Genomic DNA, 15,458 nt, shown 5'->3' on the forward strand with positions numbered 1-15,458 from the left:
ATGGATGACATGGCATCAAGATATTGTTAAAAGTTAGAACATTGCCAAAGAACAGAAAATAGCTCCCCGTGCTGAATTAGAATCTGGAAGAATGATAAGTCCCCAGTGGCTCCCCGTGGTTTCTGAAAACCACAGCTGAGTGAAGCCAAGCCCAGCGGTGTCTTCTTCCTCCCAGGTGATGGCCATGCCCTACCTTCTGAGGAGGGGGGTCAGTGGTTCCCCTACAGGTCAAGGTAAGTGTCCCCTGCTCCCCTCATTCCCGCCACGAGCTGAGAGATGGCCCTGAGACATGGGGGGGGGGGAGCTCTGCATTTCTAGTAAACTGTGGAACCCACATAGAAGCTCATGCTCTGCACCCGATGTGGTTAATTTCACACCCAAAGCCCCGGAGAAAGGCCCTCCTCTGAGGGTCAGAGGCCCCAGACCCCTCGGACCCGCTGTCCAATCACAGCGGTAAAGAAAACAGCGGGCGTGCCACACATACTAGTGCAAGGACGTTTCTGTTGTTTTGCCCACCGTGAACATTTTTGGGGACCCAGAGAGGTAGGGCTTTCATGCCTGCTCCAAAACCAGGGAGACAGGGTCAGACCCAAGTGTTAATTTGCACAGCGGCTAAAATGCAGATGCTTGGCTGAAACTCTTGAGTGCTGAGAAAACTTCTGCAAAGGCTACTTTGTTCATGTCTTGGGAGGCGAAGACACTTGTTTGGGGTGAGTTTGTGATTCATAAGCTCGACCCCTCTGTTTCCCCCACCCACCAAAGACAGAGATGACGAGTCCTTCGATCGGAAGTCGGTGTACCGCGGGTCCCTGACACAGAGAAACCCCAGCGGCCGGCGGGGGACCGCCCACCACAGCTTTGCGGTAAGTTTCATCACGCTCCCCGCGGTGTCTTCAAAATGCTGTGGCTGGTCAGAGAACTCACTGATAAGTACTCTGAATAAAGAAAATTGGGGTAAAGTTGGCAAAAGATTGAAACAAAAATGGGAAGCTTTTCTTAAAGTTACAAGATACATCAATCATGGGTCTCTGCTTGCCCTGGGGCAGGTCTGAACTCAGGGAAGGGGACAGTTCATATGACAGTGAGGACACTCAGAGAAAGGGATAGTCCATGTGACACTGAGGACATTCAGGTGACGGTACAGTCCATGAGACAGTGAGGACACCCAGGCGAGGGGACAGTCCATGAGACAGTGAGGACACTCAGGAAGGGGACAGTCCATGAGACAGTGAGGACACTCAGGGAAGGGGACAGTTCATGAGACAGTGAGGACAGTCAGGGAAGGGGACAGTCCATGAGACAGTGAGGACACCCAGGGAAGGGGACAGTTCATGAGACAGTGAGGACACTCAGGGAAGGGGACAGTCCATGAGACAGTGAGGACACCCAGGGAAGGGGACAGTCCATGAGACAGTGAGGACACCCAGGGAAGGGGACAGTTCATGAGACAGTGAGGACACTCAGGTGAGGGTACAGTCCATGAGACAGTGAGGACAGTCAGGAAAGGGGACAGTCAATGGGACAGTGAGGACACTCAGGTGAGGGTACAGTCCATGAGACAGTGAGGACACTCAGGGAAGGGGACAGTCCATGAGACAGTGAGGACACTCAGAGAAGGGGACAGTTCATGAGACAGTGAGGACACCCAGGGAAGGGGACAGTCCATGAGACAGTGAGGACACTCAGAGAAGGGGACAGTCCATGAGACAGTGAGGACACTCAGGTGAGGGTACAGTCCATGTGACAGTGAGGACATTCAGGTGAGGGGACAGTCCATGAGACAGTGAGGACACTCAGAGAAGGGGACAGTTCATGAGACAGTGAGGACACTCAGGGAAGGGGACAGTCCATGAGACAGTGAGGACACTCAGAGAAGGGGACAGTCCATGAGACAGTGAGGACACTCAGAGAAGGGGACAGTTCATGAGACAGTGAGGACACTCAGGGAAGGGGACAGTTCATGAGACAGTGAGGACACTCAGAGAAGGGGACAGTTCATGAGACAGTGAGGACACTCAGGGAAGGGGACAGTCCATGAGACAGTGAGGACAGTCAGGGAAGGGGACAGTCCATATGACAGTGAGGACACTCAGAGAAAGGGACAGTCCATGAGACAGTGAGGACAGTCAGGGAAGGGGACAGTCAATGGGAAAGTGAGGACAGTCAGGGAAGGGGACAGTTCATGAGACAGTGAGGACACTCAGGGAAGGGGACAGTTCATGAGACAGTGAGGACATTCAGGCGAGGGGACAGTCCATGAGACAGTGAGGACACTCAGAGAAGGGGACAGTTCATGAGACAGTGAGGACACTCAGGGAAGGGGACAGTCCATGAGACAGTGAGGATAGTCAGGAAAGGGGACAGTCCATATGACAGTGAGGACACTCAGAGAAAGGGACAGTCCATGAGACAGTGAGGACAGTCAGGAAAGGGGACAGTCAATGGGACAGTGAGGACACTCAGAAGGGGACAGTTCATGAGACAGTGAGGACACTCAGGGAAGGGGACAGTTCATGAGACAGTGAGGACACTCAGGGAAGGGGACAGTTCATGAGACAGTGAGGACACTCAGGGAAGGGGACAGTCCATGAGACAGTGAGGACACTCAGGGAAGGGGACAGTCCATGAGACAGTGAGGACACTCAGGCGAGGGGACAGTCCATGAGACAGTGAGGACACTCAGGGAAGGGGACAGTCAATGGGACAGTGAGGACACTCAGGCGAGAGGACAGTCAATGGGACAGTGAGGACACTCAGGCGAGGGGACAGTCCATGAGACAGTGAGGACACTCAGGGAAGGGGACAGTCAATGGGACAGTGAGGACACCCAGGCGAGGGGACAGTCAATGGGACAGTGAGGACACTCAGGAGAGGGGACAGTCAATGGGACAGTGAGGACACTCAGGCGAGGGGACAGTCCATGGGACAGTGAGGACACTCAGGCGAGGGGACAGTCAATGGGACAGTGAGGACACTCAGAAGGGGACAGTCCATGGGACAGTGAGGACAGTCAGAGAAGGGGACAGTCCATGAGACAGTGAGGACACTCAGGCGAGGGGACAGTCCATGAGACAGTGAGGACAGTCAGAGAAGGGGACAGTCCATGAGACAGTGAGGACACCCAGGCAAGGGGACAGTCCATGAGACAGTGAGGACACCCAGGCGAGGGGACAGTCAATGGGACAGTGAGGACACCCAGGCGAGGGGACAGTCCATGAGACAGTGAGGACACCCAGGTGAGGGGACAGTCAATGGAACAGTGAGGACACCCAGGCGAGGGGACAGTCCATGAGATCGTTCAGCCACGTCTCCGGGCAGACGCCAAGGTCAAGACTGTCCCCAGACTTCCTTCCGTAGGAGAGGGCTCCCCCCAGAACCATCTTCCCAGCTCCTCTCAAACCCAGGACATTTCAGGCTGTGTCCAGCAGAGTGGTGGCCTCAGCTCCTACAGAGTGCACCTTGAAGGCCCTTTTCTGGCCCCGAAGTCCCTGTTTTCAGCACCAGGACAGCCACTTTCCTCAGGCGGGTCCCTCCTGTCTGAGGCAACCCCAGCACCTTCTGCAAACGCAGCACTGGGACAGCTTGAAACAGCTGCCCTCTGGGGCCACAGGGTCACGCCCACGTCCTCGGGATGCTCATGGTGACTCAGGGTCTGGTGGCCACGACCAAGGTCTGCACACCTCAGTCCCACAGCCCTCACACCCACGTCCCTCCAGCAGCTGGCCTGCCGGCTGCACCTGCCTCCCATGAGCCAGACATCACAGCAGCCCCAGGAGTCTGCACTGGTGCCTTCTCTTTCCTGTGGACCCCACTTTTAAAAAGGGTGTCAGGGTATCTCATAAGAGAGACGCACAAAAGCGGGGATACTGCATTGGTGGCTGTGTGAGTCTTGTGTTGGCGACGGAGGTGGGGCGTGCGTGCTCAACACGGCCATCATTAGTCCAGCCCAAACAAGGGACAAGTACGCAGGGACTTCCTGCATGGCCCACCATAGCCAGGAAAGGGGCTATCTGGACAGTGGCCAGAGGACGGCCATCCCCATGGATGACTGATGACAGAGGATAAGAAACTGTCCATGGGAACCTGAGGATCCAAATGCTTTCGGCTGAGCACGTACCTTCGTGTTCCAGAATGTTAAATGATCAGCTGGGAACAGAGGCAGGGAGGGGTTGAGTACTGCCTTCTGGCCAATGTCTGTGTGTGTGTGTGAAGCTTTGTGCACTCCTGTGTGGTGTGCACACTCATTCACCTGTGTGTGTCTGTGCACATGCTCATGTGTTTCCACATACAAACCCATAAGTCCAAGTTTGTGTCTCCCTGTGTGCATGCCTATCTGTGCACGCTTATGTGTGCATATGTGCACATGGCCATCTGTGTGTGCATGTGTGTGTATCCCTGTGCATGCTTATGTGTGCATGCATTGTGCATCTCTGTGCACATCCATCTGTGCATGCTTATGTGTGCATATGTGTGCACATCCATCTGTTCATGCCTATGTATGCATCTATGTGCATGCCCATCTGTGCATGCTTATGTGTGCATGTATGTGCATCCCTGTGCACATCCATCTGTGCATGTTTATATGTGTATCTGTGTGCACACCCATCTGTGCATGCTTATGTGTGCATGTACGTGCGTGCCCATCTGTGCACACTTATGTGTGTGTGTGTGTGCCCATCTGTGCATGCTTATGTGTACATGTGTGTGTGTGCCCATCTGTGCACACTTATGTGTACGTGCATGCTTGTGCTTTGCAGAAACCTGTGATGATCCACCCGCCCTAAGGGGGCAGAGGTTCACCGGAACAGGACATAGCAACGGTGTGGCCCTGCCCTGACTTCCCCCCACACACAGCCATCGTGTCCCCCACCATCTGCCCTGCGCTCTCCGCTCTGCGCCATCCAGTGAAGAAACACCATCCCTGATGGGACCCCACCTGCAAAACAACAATGGTCCTCAGACCGGCAACCGCTCCCCCACATTCACGGTCAACTTCTCAAGCCAGCCTGCTCCCATCTGCCAGAAACGTCTCAGCTGTGTCCTTCCTTCAGGACAACACTGTTCAAACTTTCTGAAGGACACACAGAAGACCTACCTGGTGTGACCTTTCACCCCTCCCACTGCTGCCTTTCTTCTGTGGCTGTCACGAGTGGAGCAGAGGGCCAGCAGTTATGCACCAGCCGTCTGTATGTTCTTGCCATGTGTTGTGTGTGGGTGTGACTGGAGAAGGAAATTGATATCAACACAAGTAGCCACTCAGACCAGCTGAATAACAAGAGGAGAATAGAGCCCCCTTCCCACCCCCAGCACATACCTGGTCTGCAAGTTCATCTGGGGGTCCCTGGGAGACATTCCCCTGCGGTCAAGGACAGAGGTGCACACAGTGTGAGCGAGCGTTTGATCAGTGAACAGTGCAGATGCAGAGGACCCACAGGGGTTCTCGGTGGACCGGCAGCGGCCTGGGTCCCAGAGGGCCAGCACCGATGGGTGGTACCCACCGGCCACCTGCCGTCAGTTCCGTGGATGAGCCCTAAGTCCTCCATCTCAGACAGACTAGGGTTTAGGGCTTCTTCTGGGTGTCTGTGAGGCTCATCCGGCTTGAAGAGGAGCCCGCTGGGACCCCTCCAGAGCTGCCTCCAAGCATAGGAACAGTCGTCACATCCCCCTCCCTGAGCCCGCTGTGGCTTCCTACGTGGGTTCACTGGTTTTGTTTAATGTTTAGATTAAATTCAAGCCTGCCGTGCATGCAACGAAGGACACGGAGCCCTTGGTGTGAGGCAGCGTCCCCTGAGCTCTATGCAATTTCTATCCTCTGTGAAGTGACTTTGGGTCAGGCTTTAACTTGTCTTTATCAAACGGGCCGACCGGTACCGCAAAGGGGGAGACGGAGAAGTGAGGCCCGAGGGCCGTGGTGATGAGCCGTCTTCTGACCGGACGGATGGCACCAGCCCCGCCCACAGGCACCTGGATTCCACACCATGAGCTCGGTGCTCCCACTGAGCCTGTGACGTCACGGTCCCCACAGGGGTCTCGTTGTCCACGGGCAGCTCCCAGGGCAAACGCAGCGTTTCACGGTCAGGTAGCCCCCGAGGGACCGGCTGAGCGCCTCAGACTGTGCCAGGACTTGTGGGAAAGGGGACTCAGTGCCCCTTCTCAGAATGGAGGCTGGTTAACGGGCGTCTCTCCCAACTCAATGCTGCAAATGAGTCAAAGATTCCTGTAAACGAGAAGGGGGTCGATTTTTTACGTACAGCCTTCCTTAGTCTCCAAGTGCATTAGAGTCGATGTGAGCCCCTAGGAGTCAGAGAAGAGACAGTCCTGGCTGCCTGGACAGGTCCCTGCATGTTCCCATCATAGGACGGTGAGTGCTGTCCCCCAGAACCTGTTCACGCCATGTTCCATCCATGGCCATGGTCTCGCTGAGGAGCTACACACAGAGCAGCCCGTGGCCGTCCCTCAGCTCTCCAACCCCTGCCACCTCTGAACGTGTCACGTCCCCCACCCACGAAGCTCCCAGACGAGCCCACCCAGCTCGGAGCTGGACCCCTGTCCTCTGTGTCTCCCAGACCGCCTCGGAGCTCATGTCTCACCTCAGACTCCTCCGTGACTTTTCCTAACACGAAAAAACCCTTGCTTTCCTGGGATAAACCTTACTGGTCAAGAGAACTAGGTGTTTTCATACATTGCGGGATTTGTGCCTTTACTGCTTTATTTAGAGGGGAGGTGGAAGCAGAATAAATGGTGATGGAAGAATATGTTTTATTTAGGATTTTTTTTTCTCATCTGATGCCTTTAATTTTCTTTTCTCACACTGCCTGCAGCCACCCACTGGTGAACCGTCAAAGGGGCAGGGCACCCACACTGTGACGAAGCTACTTTGCTGAACAGGGGTGCATTTCCCCCCGCTACACATACAGGCACATATGCCCACACATGTACACACAGGCACACACATTACACACAGGCACATGCATACACACATACACAGAAGCACACGTGTGCATACGCATGTAGACAGAGACACATTACACGCTGGCACATACATGCACACATACAAGCACATGTGCACACACATGTACACAGGCATATTCATGCACATATACACACAGGCACACGTGCACACATGTATACACAGGCACATGCATGCACATAGGCACACTACACACAGGCACATGCATGCACACAGGCACATATTACACACAGGCACATGCATGCACACATACACACATTGTACACATGTACACACAGGCGCACATATTACACACAGGCACATGCATGCACACATACACACAAGCACACATGTGCACACATGCTCCCATGCTTATACCCTACAGTCTCACAGTCCCATTGCTCCAGGTGGCCTGACTGCACACACATTCGTGAGGACCACCCAGAAGACCCACCCCCCAGACTGCAGGGCACCTCCAGACAGCGGTCCATCACCTCTATTCGTAAGAAACACTTGGGAGCACTTGGCCACTGCTAACACTGCCCCCCCCCCAGGACTTCAGACAGAATACGTCCCCAGTGACCTCCCTGCAGCCACCACCAGAGCCCTGCACCTGCCCACACCCCTGTGCTCCTGCCGCTGGTCCCCTGCCCAGTGCCCCGGCCTCCAGACCCCCGGGGAGCCCACCGCCATCACCAGGAATGGTCAGCCGCTCCCTCGGAGGGGACAGGGTGCTGCCCTGAGGTTTTCCTAGAAGTCTGACAGAGTCACATGAGGTTCGTGTCACAACCCTGCACATCCGGGAGGGCCACCGAGAGGTCTGTCCCCCCTGGAGAGGTTCCTCTTTGTAGTGACCTTCGACATAATCAAATTATTCGGAAAACACGAATAACTTGGGTTCTTAGGTTCAAGTATAATATCGTCACTCATTCCAAGTGGCGTCAATAAATAATTGTGGACATGACTGTTAAATGGAAAAAAAGAGAGAGAGAATCAAAACATAAACATGGTGATTTGACCCAGAAGAGACGTGGAAGCCCATGAGAAGGAATCACATCACCTGTGGAAAAGGGTCGCTTCTTTGACTTGATTGGTGTATTTTTTTCCCTATTTTTCCGTGTGCGTTCAATTCTTTCCAAACGTACAGAAATGGCTTTTCTAATAAAAGTCAACATATTTATTTTGTGACGATGATAAACTTGTTTATTTTACACACTAATTACGAGGACTTGTCAAAGCCTAGAGAGGGACCTGTCCTAAGTCACAGAAATAGGACGAGAGTCGTCTGCCTGTAAGAATGTCCCCGCAGAAAAAACCGCACCGGAGACGGGACAGGGCAGAGCCGGGTCACGGGGATGTGAGACTGTCGTGCGGGGCGTGGGCGCCTCCTCCCTTCAGCGCGGCGCAGAGGACGGCAGAGGACGGGCCGAGGACGGCAGAGGACGGGCAGAGGACGGCAGAGGACGGCAGAGGACGGCAGAGGACGGGCAGAGGACGGCAGAGGACGGGCAGAGGACGGGCAGAGGACGGCAGAGGACGGGCCGAGGACGGGCCGAGGACGGGCAGAGGACGGCAGAGGACGGGCAGAGGACGGGCAGAGGATGGCAGAGGACGGCAGAGGACGGCAGAGGACGGGCAGAGGACGGCAGAGGACGGGCAGAGGACGGCAGAGGACGGCAGAGGACGGGCAGAGGACGGGCAGAGGACGGGCAGAGGACGGCAGAGGACGGCCAGAGGACGGGCAGAGGACGGCAGAGGACGGCAGAGGACGGCCGAGGACGGCCGAGGACGGCAGAGGACGGGCAGAGGACGGCAGAGGACGGGCAGAGGACGGCAGAGGACGGGCAGAGGACGGCAGAGGACGGGCAGAGGACGGGCAGAGGACGGCAGAGGACGGGCCGAGGACGGCAGAGGACGGCAGAGGACGGGCAGAGGACGGGCAGAGGACGGCAGAGGACGGGCAGAGGACGGCAGAGGACGGCAGAGGACGGCAGAGGACGGGCAGAGGACGGCAGAGGACGGCAGAGGACGGGCAGAGGACGGGCAGAGGACGGCAGAGGACGGCAGAGGACGGGCAGAGGACGGCAGAGGACGGGCCGCCCCCGTCTGTGCGGGCGGCAGTGTCTCGCGCGGCTCTGGCTGTGAAGTCCGCCCCAAGGCCAGCACGGAGAAGGGAGGCTAATGTGTTTTAAAACCACTTGGCCCAAATGAAATTATATAGCCCAGGAAGGGACAAATCACATTGCTGATGAGAGTTTTAAAAAAATGGAAGAAAAAATTGACAAAGACTCTGATGCTGCCCCGTGAGGGAAGGGGGGGACGGAGGGTGGGGGGTCGGCTGCTTCCTCCTGGGGCTATAAAAGGGGTGAGCTGGCTCCCGACTGGGGACTGAGTCACCGCTCAGGACAGCGGCAGCCAGCGCTCGCCACCACCATGGGGAAGCACAGTGAGTAGCCTGGGAGGCCGGCCACCCTGCCCTCTGTCTCTGCCGATCTCCCTGTGTGGGTAGGGGCTCTCCAAAGGCCATGCTGGCTCTTCCGGCAGCCAACGCTAGCGCTGGGCACGACGGGCAGGGCAGACAGGGACGGCCACCGCACAGTTTTGTGTCCGAGGGCCACTGCTGCCCCCCCCAGGGCTCCCAGTGCTCTAGTGCTGCCCATGGTGGAGACACAGGGTGACGGCCACTCCTGTCACCCTACTGAGAATACAGCCAGGAAACCTGCTGGACTGGCAGCAACAGCCACCTGCTCGGAGGAGTGGTCCCCGGAAATCAGAAGATGGGCCCTGCTAGCAGTCTCCACGCAGCCTGACTCGGGTCCCCACACCTGCTGGTTCCTTCTGATGACAGCGTCTCACTGTACAGGGGACAGACAGGGTCCGGGGAGGGCGCAGGACTTTGCCAGGGCACTCTGCCACGTGCACACTTGTGCGCACCCCGGCACAGAGCAGAGGAACGCACGCACACACACACACTCCCACATACACGCGCCCTCTCACACGTACACAGAGGCACATGCACGCACACGTGCCCCTCATACACGTCTGACACACACACATACCCTCATGTGCATGCACTCTCACACACACACACACGGCGCTCCCGTTAGCCAAGGCTCCCAGCTCTATGCACATGCCCCCTCACACGTGTTTAACGCTGCCCCTGCCCCTCTGCCCCAGGCTGCGCCCTCCTGAGTGGGGACCCGCCGCACGCAGGGCCTCGGCGAGGAGCCACGGGGATGACGGTGTGGCAGGCCTCGCTCCTGTGCCTGCTGCTGCTCGGGCTGGTCCTGCAGGGCACTGCCAGCCGGGCGCGCCCGCACACCGTGGAGATCCACAGTGAGTGCCCGTGGGCTCCCCACGCCCCCACTGCCACGGCCGCCTCCTAGACTGGGGCACCGTCCTTGCAGAGGGCCCGGGGGACTGGCCTGACTGTCAGTGACCCTGCCACCTGCGTCCCAGTGTCCCTGTGCAGCACACATCTGAGGGGCTCACTTCCCGCCACCAGGGCGGCCTGGGGCCCAGCAGACTTCGCTCTCCTCTGGCACAAGAAGGGGGGAGGCCAGGAAGGGGAGCTGGTCCTGGGTGCTGCTGTGAGTCTGCATTCCTGTTTCCCAAAGTCCCGGCTCGCCAGCTGCTCTGGATGCCGCTCCTCTGCGGGTGGTCTCCCGGCCTGGGGGACCCGGCTGCAGGGAGCTCAGAGCCCCCAGGGGGAGCACCGAGTGTGTATGCTGGGCCCTGCCACCCCCACCCCCCAGGTGGGAGCCCAGAGCTCCACGGGGCGGGACACTGTCACACCCGGGGACACGAGTTGTGGCGGCTCCTACTCTCCTCTGCAGCCCCGGACATCGATCCCGCCTGGTACGCCAGTCGCAGAATCAGGCCTGTGGGTCGCTTCGGCCGGTGGAGAGAGGCCCTGAGGGACTCCCAGAGGCCGCTCCTCTGGCACCAGCGGGCAGCTTCCCCCTGGAAGGAGGCGGGGGACAGCCCAGCGCTGGAGGGGTGACCCCAGCAGCCTCCTGCTCCCCGTGCGCCCCTCCCCCTCCGCCAGGGGCCACTTTCCCTTCAACCCAAATAAAAGCAGCTGGTCGAGTTTACAGGCGTCTGTGTGGTGACAAGCAGGGGGGACACTCAGGGTTCAGGGGCACCTTCAGGGAGGAGTGGAGCTGGGGCCATCCTAGTCACGGGCATCCCGCAGTGCCGTCCCCAGTGCTGTCCAGCCAGAACGGCCACTCAGGCCTCTGCCACCTGCCCCTCCCCCAGCTCCGGTCCCTCCCTGGTTGGTACTTGGAGGAGAAAAAGTATTGAGCTTCTTGTTCCCAATCCACAGCAGGGAGACAGAACCTAGCTTGCGTCCTGCCCACACGGGTCCCTTGGCTGCCTGCCTCAGGCCGCTCAGGGGGTGTCCCCCCCCTGCCCAGATGTAACCTGCTTTGGGATGAGGGGATGCTCAGCCCCTTGACTTCTCTGAGCCTCAGCTCTCATACCTGAACACCCCGGGACAGGACCACCCACCTTGTTCCTGAGCTCCGGTGGGCCGCTGGCCAGGGGGCGCTCGGGGCACGTGAACCCCGTCCCCCGTCCCCCACTCCTGGGCACGGGCGGTGGGGAGGAGACAGCTTCAACCACCTACTGCTAAGCACAAAGCTCAGATCTCGGCCTGCACCCTGCTGTCAGGGCCTCTGGACCCCACCCTGACCGCAGGACTCCTGGTCACCCACACTCCGGAGGGCCCAGGGCTCGGAGCTGCCCGCAGGACCCCAGGCCCCGGCTCTCCCTGCTCTGTTCGAGGAAGGTGGGTCTACAGCTCACCAGCCGAGGAGAGGACCCAGAGCTGGCCCAGACCACCCAGACGGGCTGCACCTCTTCTCGTCAGGGGGGGCAGTGAGAGGGTCAACCGTGGTGACCTGCCCCCTCAGAGGGTCTGAGGGAAGGACCTTCCCAAGGTTAATCAGTTGTGGCTCAAGTCCGGCTCTGCCTCTGACCCGCCGGGAGAGGGCAGCAGTCAGCCCCTCTGGGCTCTGGGAAGCCGGCAGGCTAGACACCAGACAATCCCAGGCTCTCGCCTTGTGTTCTGAGCTGAATGGCGTCCCCAGAGTTCATATGTGAAAGTCCTGAGCCCCCACAATGTGTCCTTCCTTGGAAACAAGGTCTTCCAGTAAATGGTTAAGATGAGGTCATGGGGGGGCGGAGGGGGGCGCTAATCCGATACAGCGATGCCTCGTGAGACACATGTGTGGGAGCCGTGATGTGAGGATGGGGGCAGAGGTGGGTGACGTTCCGCACACCAGGGAGCACCGAGATGGCAGGACACCCCCAGAAGCTGGGCGGGGCTGGGCACCTTCCCTCCCAGCCCCCGTGGGGACCCCATCTCTCCAGGCTTCCAGGCTCCACAACACCGGAGGAACCACAGGGTTCCACTGTTTGCCACACTTTGTGAGGGCTGCCCTGGAACTAACTAACATCTCTGTGCCGGGGAGGCAGATGGGTCTGTGTTCTCCACATCCCCTTGTTATGAGCAGTTTCCAACACACGGGACACGGAAACATGGGACACGGGGACACGGGAACACGGGACACGGGGACACGGAAACATGGGACACGGGGACACGGGAACACTCGGACATCATCACGAGGAGCATCTCATTCCCGCCCTTGGGATGCAGCAGTCACGCCCGCGCCTACTTTCTCACCGGCCCCCTTCTCTCTCTGCCCTTCACGTCCCCCCCATAGCTCAGCACGTGTCTCCTCAAAATAAGGACGCTCTTCCACATAACCACACTATTATGAGCATGCCTACAATTTGTGATAATTTTGTACTGTTTTTTCTGCAATCGGAAATCCCCAAATATGGCAGGGAAGTAAGTCTCAGTTGTCGTTTTGTTTTTAAGCCAGTCTCCCTCCCACAGTCATGGCTGCCGTTACTCACTGCTCTTTCATTTCTGACTTCTTTGTTTGGTGGTGACGTTGGCTTTTACTGGAGCCGAGAAGCGACAACTGGTAGAATGATCCACACGTGGGATTGTTCCCTGGTGCTGCCGTCACCCTGTCCTGCGGTCCCCTGGTGCTGCCGTCACCCTGTCCTGCGGTCCCCTGGTGCTGCCGTCACCCTGTCCTGCGGTCCCCTGGTGCCGTCACCCTGCCCTGCGGTCCCCTGGTGCCGCCGTCAGCCTGCCCTGCGGCCCCCTGGTGCCGTCACCCTGCCCTGCGGTCCCCTGGTGCTGCCGTCACCCTGTTCTGCGGTCCCCTGGTGCCGTCACCCTGTCCTGCGGTCCCCTGGTGCCGCCGTCACCCTGTCCTGCGGTCCCCTGGTGCTGCCGTCACCCTGTCCTGCGGTCCCCTGGTGCTGCCGTCACCCTGTCCTGCGGTCCCCTGGTGCTGCCGTCACCCTGTCCTGCGGTCCCCTGGTGCTGCCGTCACCCTGTCCTGCGGTCCCCTGGTGCCGTCACCCTGTTCTGCGGTCCCCTGGTGCTGCCGTCACCCTGTTCTGCTGTCCCCTGGTGTTGCCGTCACCCTGTTCTGCGGTCCCCTGGTGCCGCCGTCACCCTGTCCTGCGGTCCCCTGGTGCCGCCGTCACCCTGTCCTGCGGTCCCCTGGTGGTGCCGTCACCCTGTCCTGCGGTCCCCTGGTGGTGCCGTCACCCTGTCCTGCGGTCCCCTGGTGCTGCCGTCACCCTGTCCTGCGGTCCCCTGGTGGTGCCGTCACCCTGTCCTGCGGTCCCCTGGTGCCGCCGTCACCCTGTCCTGCGGTCCCCTGGTGGTGCCGTCACCCTGTCCTGCGGTCCCCTGGTGCTGCCATCACCCTGTTCTGCAGTCCCACGGCCCTGTCCCTGGAAGGTGGAACCTCTCACTCACTGCGCGCAGGAGTCTTCTGCCTGCTTCCTGTTGCATTTTGTCTGATGCTGGGGCCCCGGCCACTCTGACCAATGCCGAGTCTGATCGTTGAGTTGAGGTGGATCTCCTAGCTGCAGGGGTCCACCTTTACCGCCGGTGATTTAAGCGCCCGCTGACTTCCTCGTCCTCGCTGGGGGCCACAACCGCACCCCGGTGGCACGGTGGGGTTCTCACACGCCTCCCACACATGTCAGGCCAATTCTTCCAAGGAAGATGTTTCTCTCTTCTTTATCAACACCTTGCAGGTAATTTTCGATTCTCAAGTTGTCCTAAGTTGGGGTAGTAAATAAATTTTCTAAGAAAAGTGGGTCCCTGAGTCACCCCTCTGGGCAAAGGGGGCTCTTCCAGGGCAGTCAGAGGGGACACGGTCACCAGAAAGAGAAGAATGGGAAGGACAGCAGTCACGGGCAGGTCAGCGGGGTGACTCTAGGTGCCCTGGGCACCTCCTCCATGTCTCCCGCCTCCCCCACGTGCACACACACACACACACACACGCGCGCACACACACACATGCACACACACACGTGCACACACACACACGTGCACACACACACCAGCTCTGGGAGGACCCAGGGCCACACCCAGGCTGAGAAGGGCTGGGGCGGCTTCCCAGGCTGCAGCAGGACGGTGGGCTCACAGACTGCCCCCCGCCCCAGGACCCAGTACCGTCCTGGGACCGTTTATCCTGAAGCCTCTGAGCCGTGAATGCCCGCCGGCCCCACCCCTCAGCGCGCGGGCTCCGTGCCCACTGGCTCCTCCCACGCCGTCTGGGACGGGCCGAGATCAAGGTGGGAGAGCGCTGGCCAGAGGGTCTTCCGTAATCATCCATCAGCTGCGGTGGAGACTGTTTCGAGAAAAGCCAGCCTTTCCTTCAGATTCCTCGGGCAGGCGGGGGGGGGGGGGGGGGACACGGTTCCCAGCCTCAGCGTTGGACACACTATCCCGGGCACTGGACACCCCCCAGAGGAAGGACAGACAGAACCGCCCTCACAGCGGTCCTCCACACGCCCGAACAGCCGGTTCACTGCGGAGGGCTCACACTCGGGCTGCGGACCAGTTTAGTAAAAGCCTCATCAGGCGGGCAAGGGTGCTGCTTGCCTATCTCCCGGGCGACCCCAATGCGGGGTGGAGCCCCACCTGCCTCGTGGGGGCGCAGGACAGGGAAAGGGCCCATAGTATCCCAAGCGATGGGGAGCCCGGACTCCAGGTGTCCCTGAGAGGCTGCCTGGTGGCTCTGAGTCCAGGGACGTTTGAATCACACGTCCTAACCCGGCGATGCTAGCCTGGCAAGACGGGGTTCCCACAGGCTTGGCTCTATCCTGACCTCCACACGGCGAGTCCGTCCACCAGCTCCTCCGAGACGCCTCGGAAAGCCCTGCCTTCAGGGGTGAGGACTCCCAGGACCTGGGAGCAGCGGCGCGGGTCTGCATTCTGCGGTGGTAGATCGCCCTCTAGTGGCCGGAGGGCGACCCTGGCCTTCCGCGGCCTCCGAGGTGGGTCCCGCCTGGTTGGTGCAGGGGTGTCCACGGGAGTGGGAGCCGTCAACAGAAACAGTGGCAATGAGAACTTGTCCGGCTCCACTACGGTCAGAAAGTGCGACACACGTGGCAGAGAGTTGTC

General features: G+C 59.1%; 3 protein-coding genes across 3 annotated transcripts in view; all 3 read left to right on the forward strand.

Moving 5' to 3' along the window:
- Positions 1–6,755, forward strand: part of MLPH (melanophilin) — a 42,967-nt gene extending 36,212 nt beyond the window's left edge. Inside the window, exons 14-16 of the mRNA XM_066345570.1 lie at positions 176–233; positions 763–863; positions 4,758–6,755. Of these exons, the coding sequence (XP_066201667.1) occupies positions 176–233; positions 763–863; positions 4,758–4,784 (186 nt within the window). The 3' untranslated portion in view covers positions 4,785–6,755. The remainder of the gene's footprint in view (positions 1–175; positions 234–762; positions 864–4,757) is intronic.
- Positions 6,756–10,185: 3,430 nt separating this feature from the next.
- Positions 10,186–10,952, forward strand: PRLH (prolactin releasing hormone). Its single transcript, XM_066346525.1, has 2 exons — positions 10,186–10,285; positions 10,786–10,952. The coding sequence occupies exons 1-2, from the start codon at positions 10,186–10,188 to the stop codon at positions 10,950–10,952; spliced, it is 267 nt and encodes an 88-aa protein (XP_066202622.1).
- Positions 10,953–12,950: 1,998 nt separating this feature from the next.
- Positions 12,951–13,844, forward strand: LOC136379058 (uncharacterized). The gene has a single exon (XM_066346526.1). It carries the CDS (start codon positions 12,951–12,953, stop codon positions 13,842–13,844), a length of 894 nt encoding a protein of 297 aa, XP_066202623.1.
- The last annotated feature ends 1,614 nt before the right edge of the window (positions 13,845–15,458 follow it).

The sequence above is a fragment of the Saccopteryx leptura genome, chromosome 7 (assembly GCF_036850995.1).
Source record: "Saccopteryx leptura isolate mSacLep1 chromosome 7, mSacLep1_pri_phased_curated, whole genome shotgun sequence".
Classification (NCBI taxonomy): Eukaryota; Metazoa; Chordata; class Mammalia; order Chiroptera; family Emballonuridae; genus Saccopteryx; species Saccopteryx leptura.

Excerpts from the sequence above, each read along its gene's own strand:
- PRLH (XM_066346525.1), top strand. The coding sequence starts at position 10,186 with ATGACGGTGTGGCAGGCCTCGCTCCTGTGCCTGCTGCTGCTCGGGCTG. Across the intron at positions 10,286-10,785 it reads GCACACCGTGGAGATCCACA|CCCCGGACATCGATCCCGCC; the intron begins GTGAGTGCCCGT and ends TCTCCTCTGCAG.
- LOC136379058 (XM_066346526.1), top strand. The coding sequence starts at position 12,951 with ATGATCCACACGTGGGATTGTTCCCTGGTGCTGCCGTCACCCTGTCCT.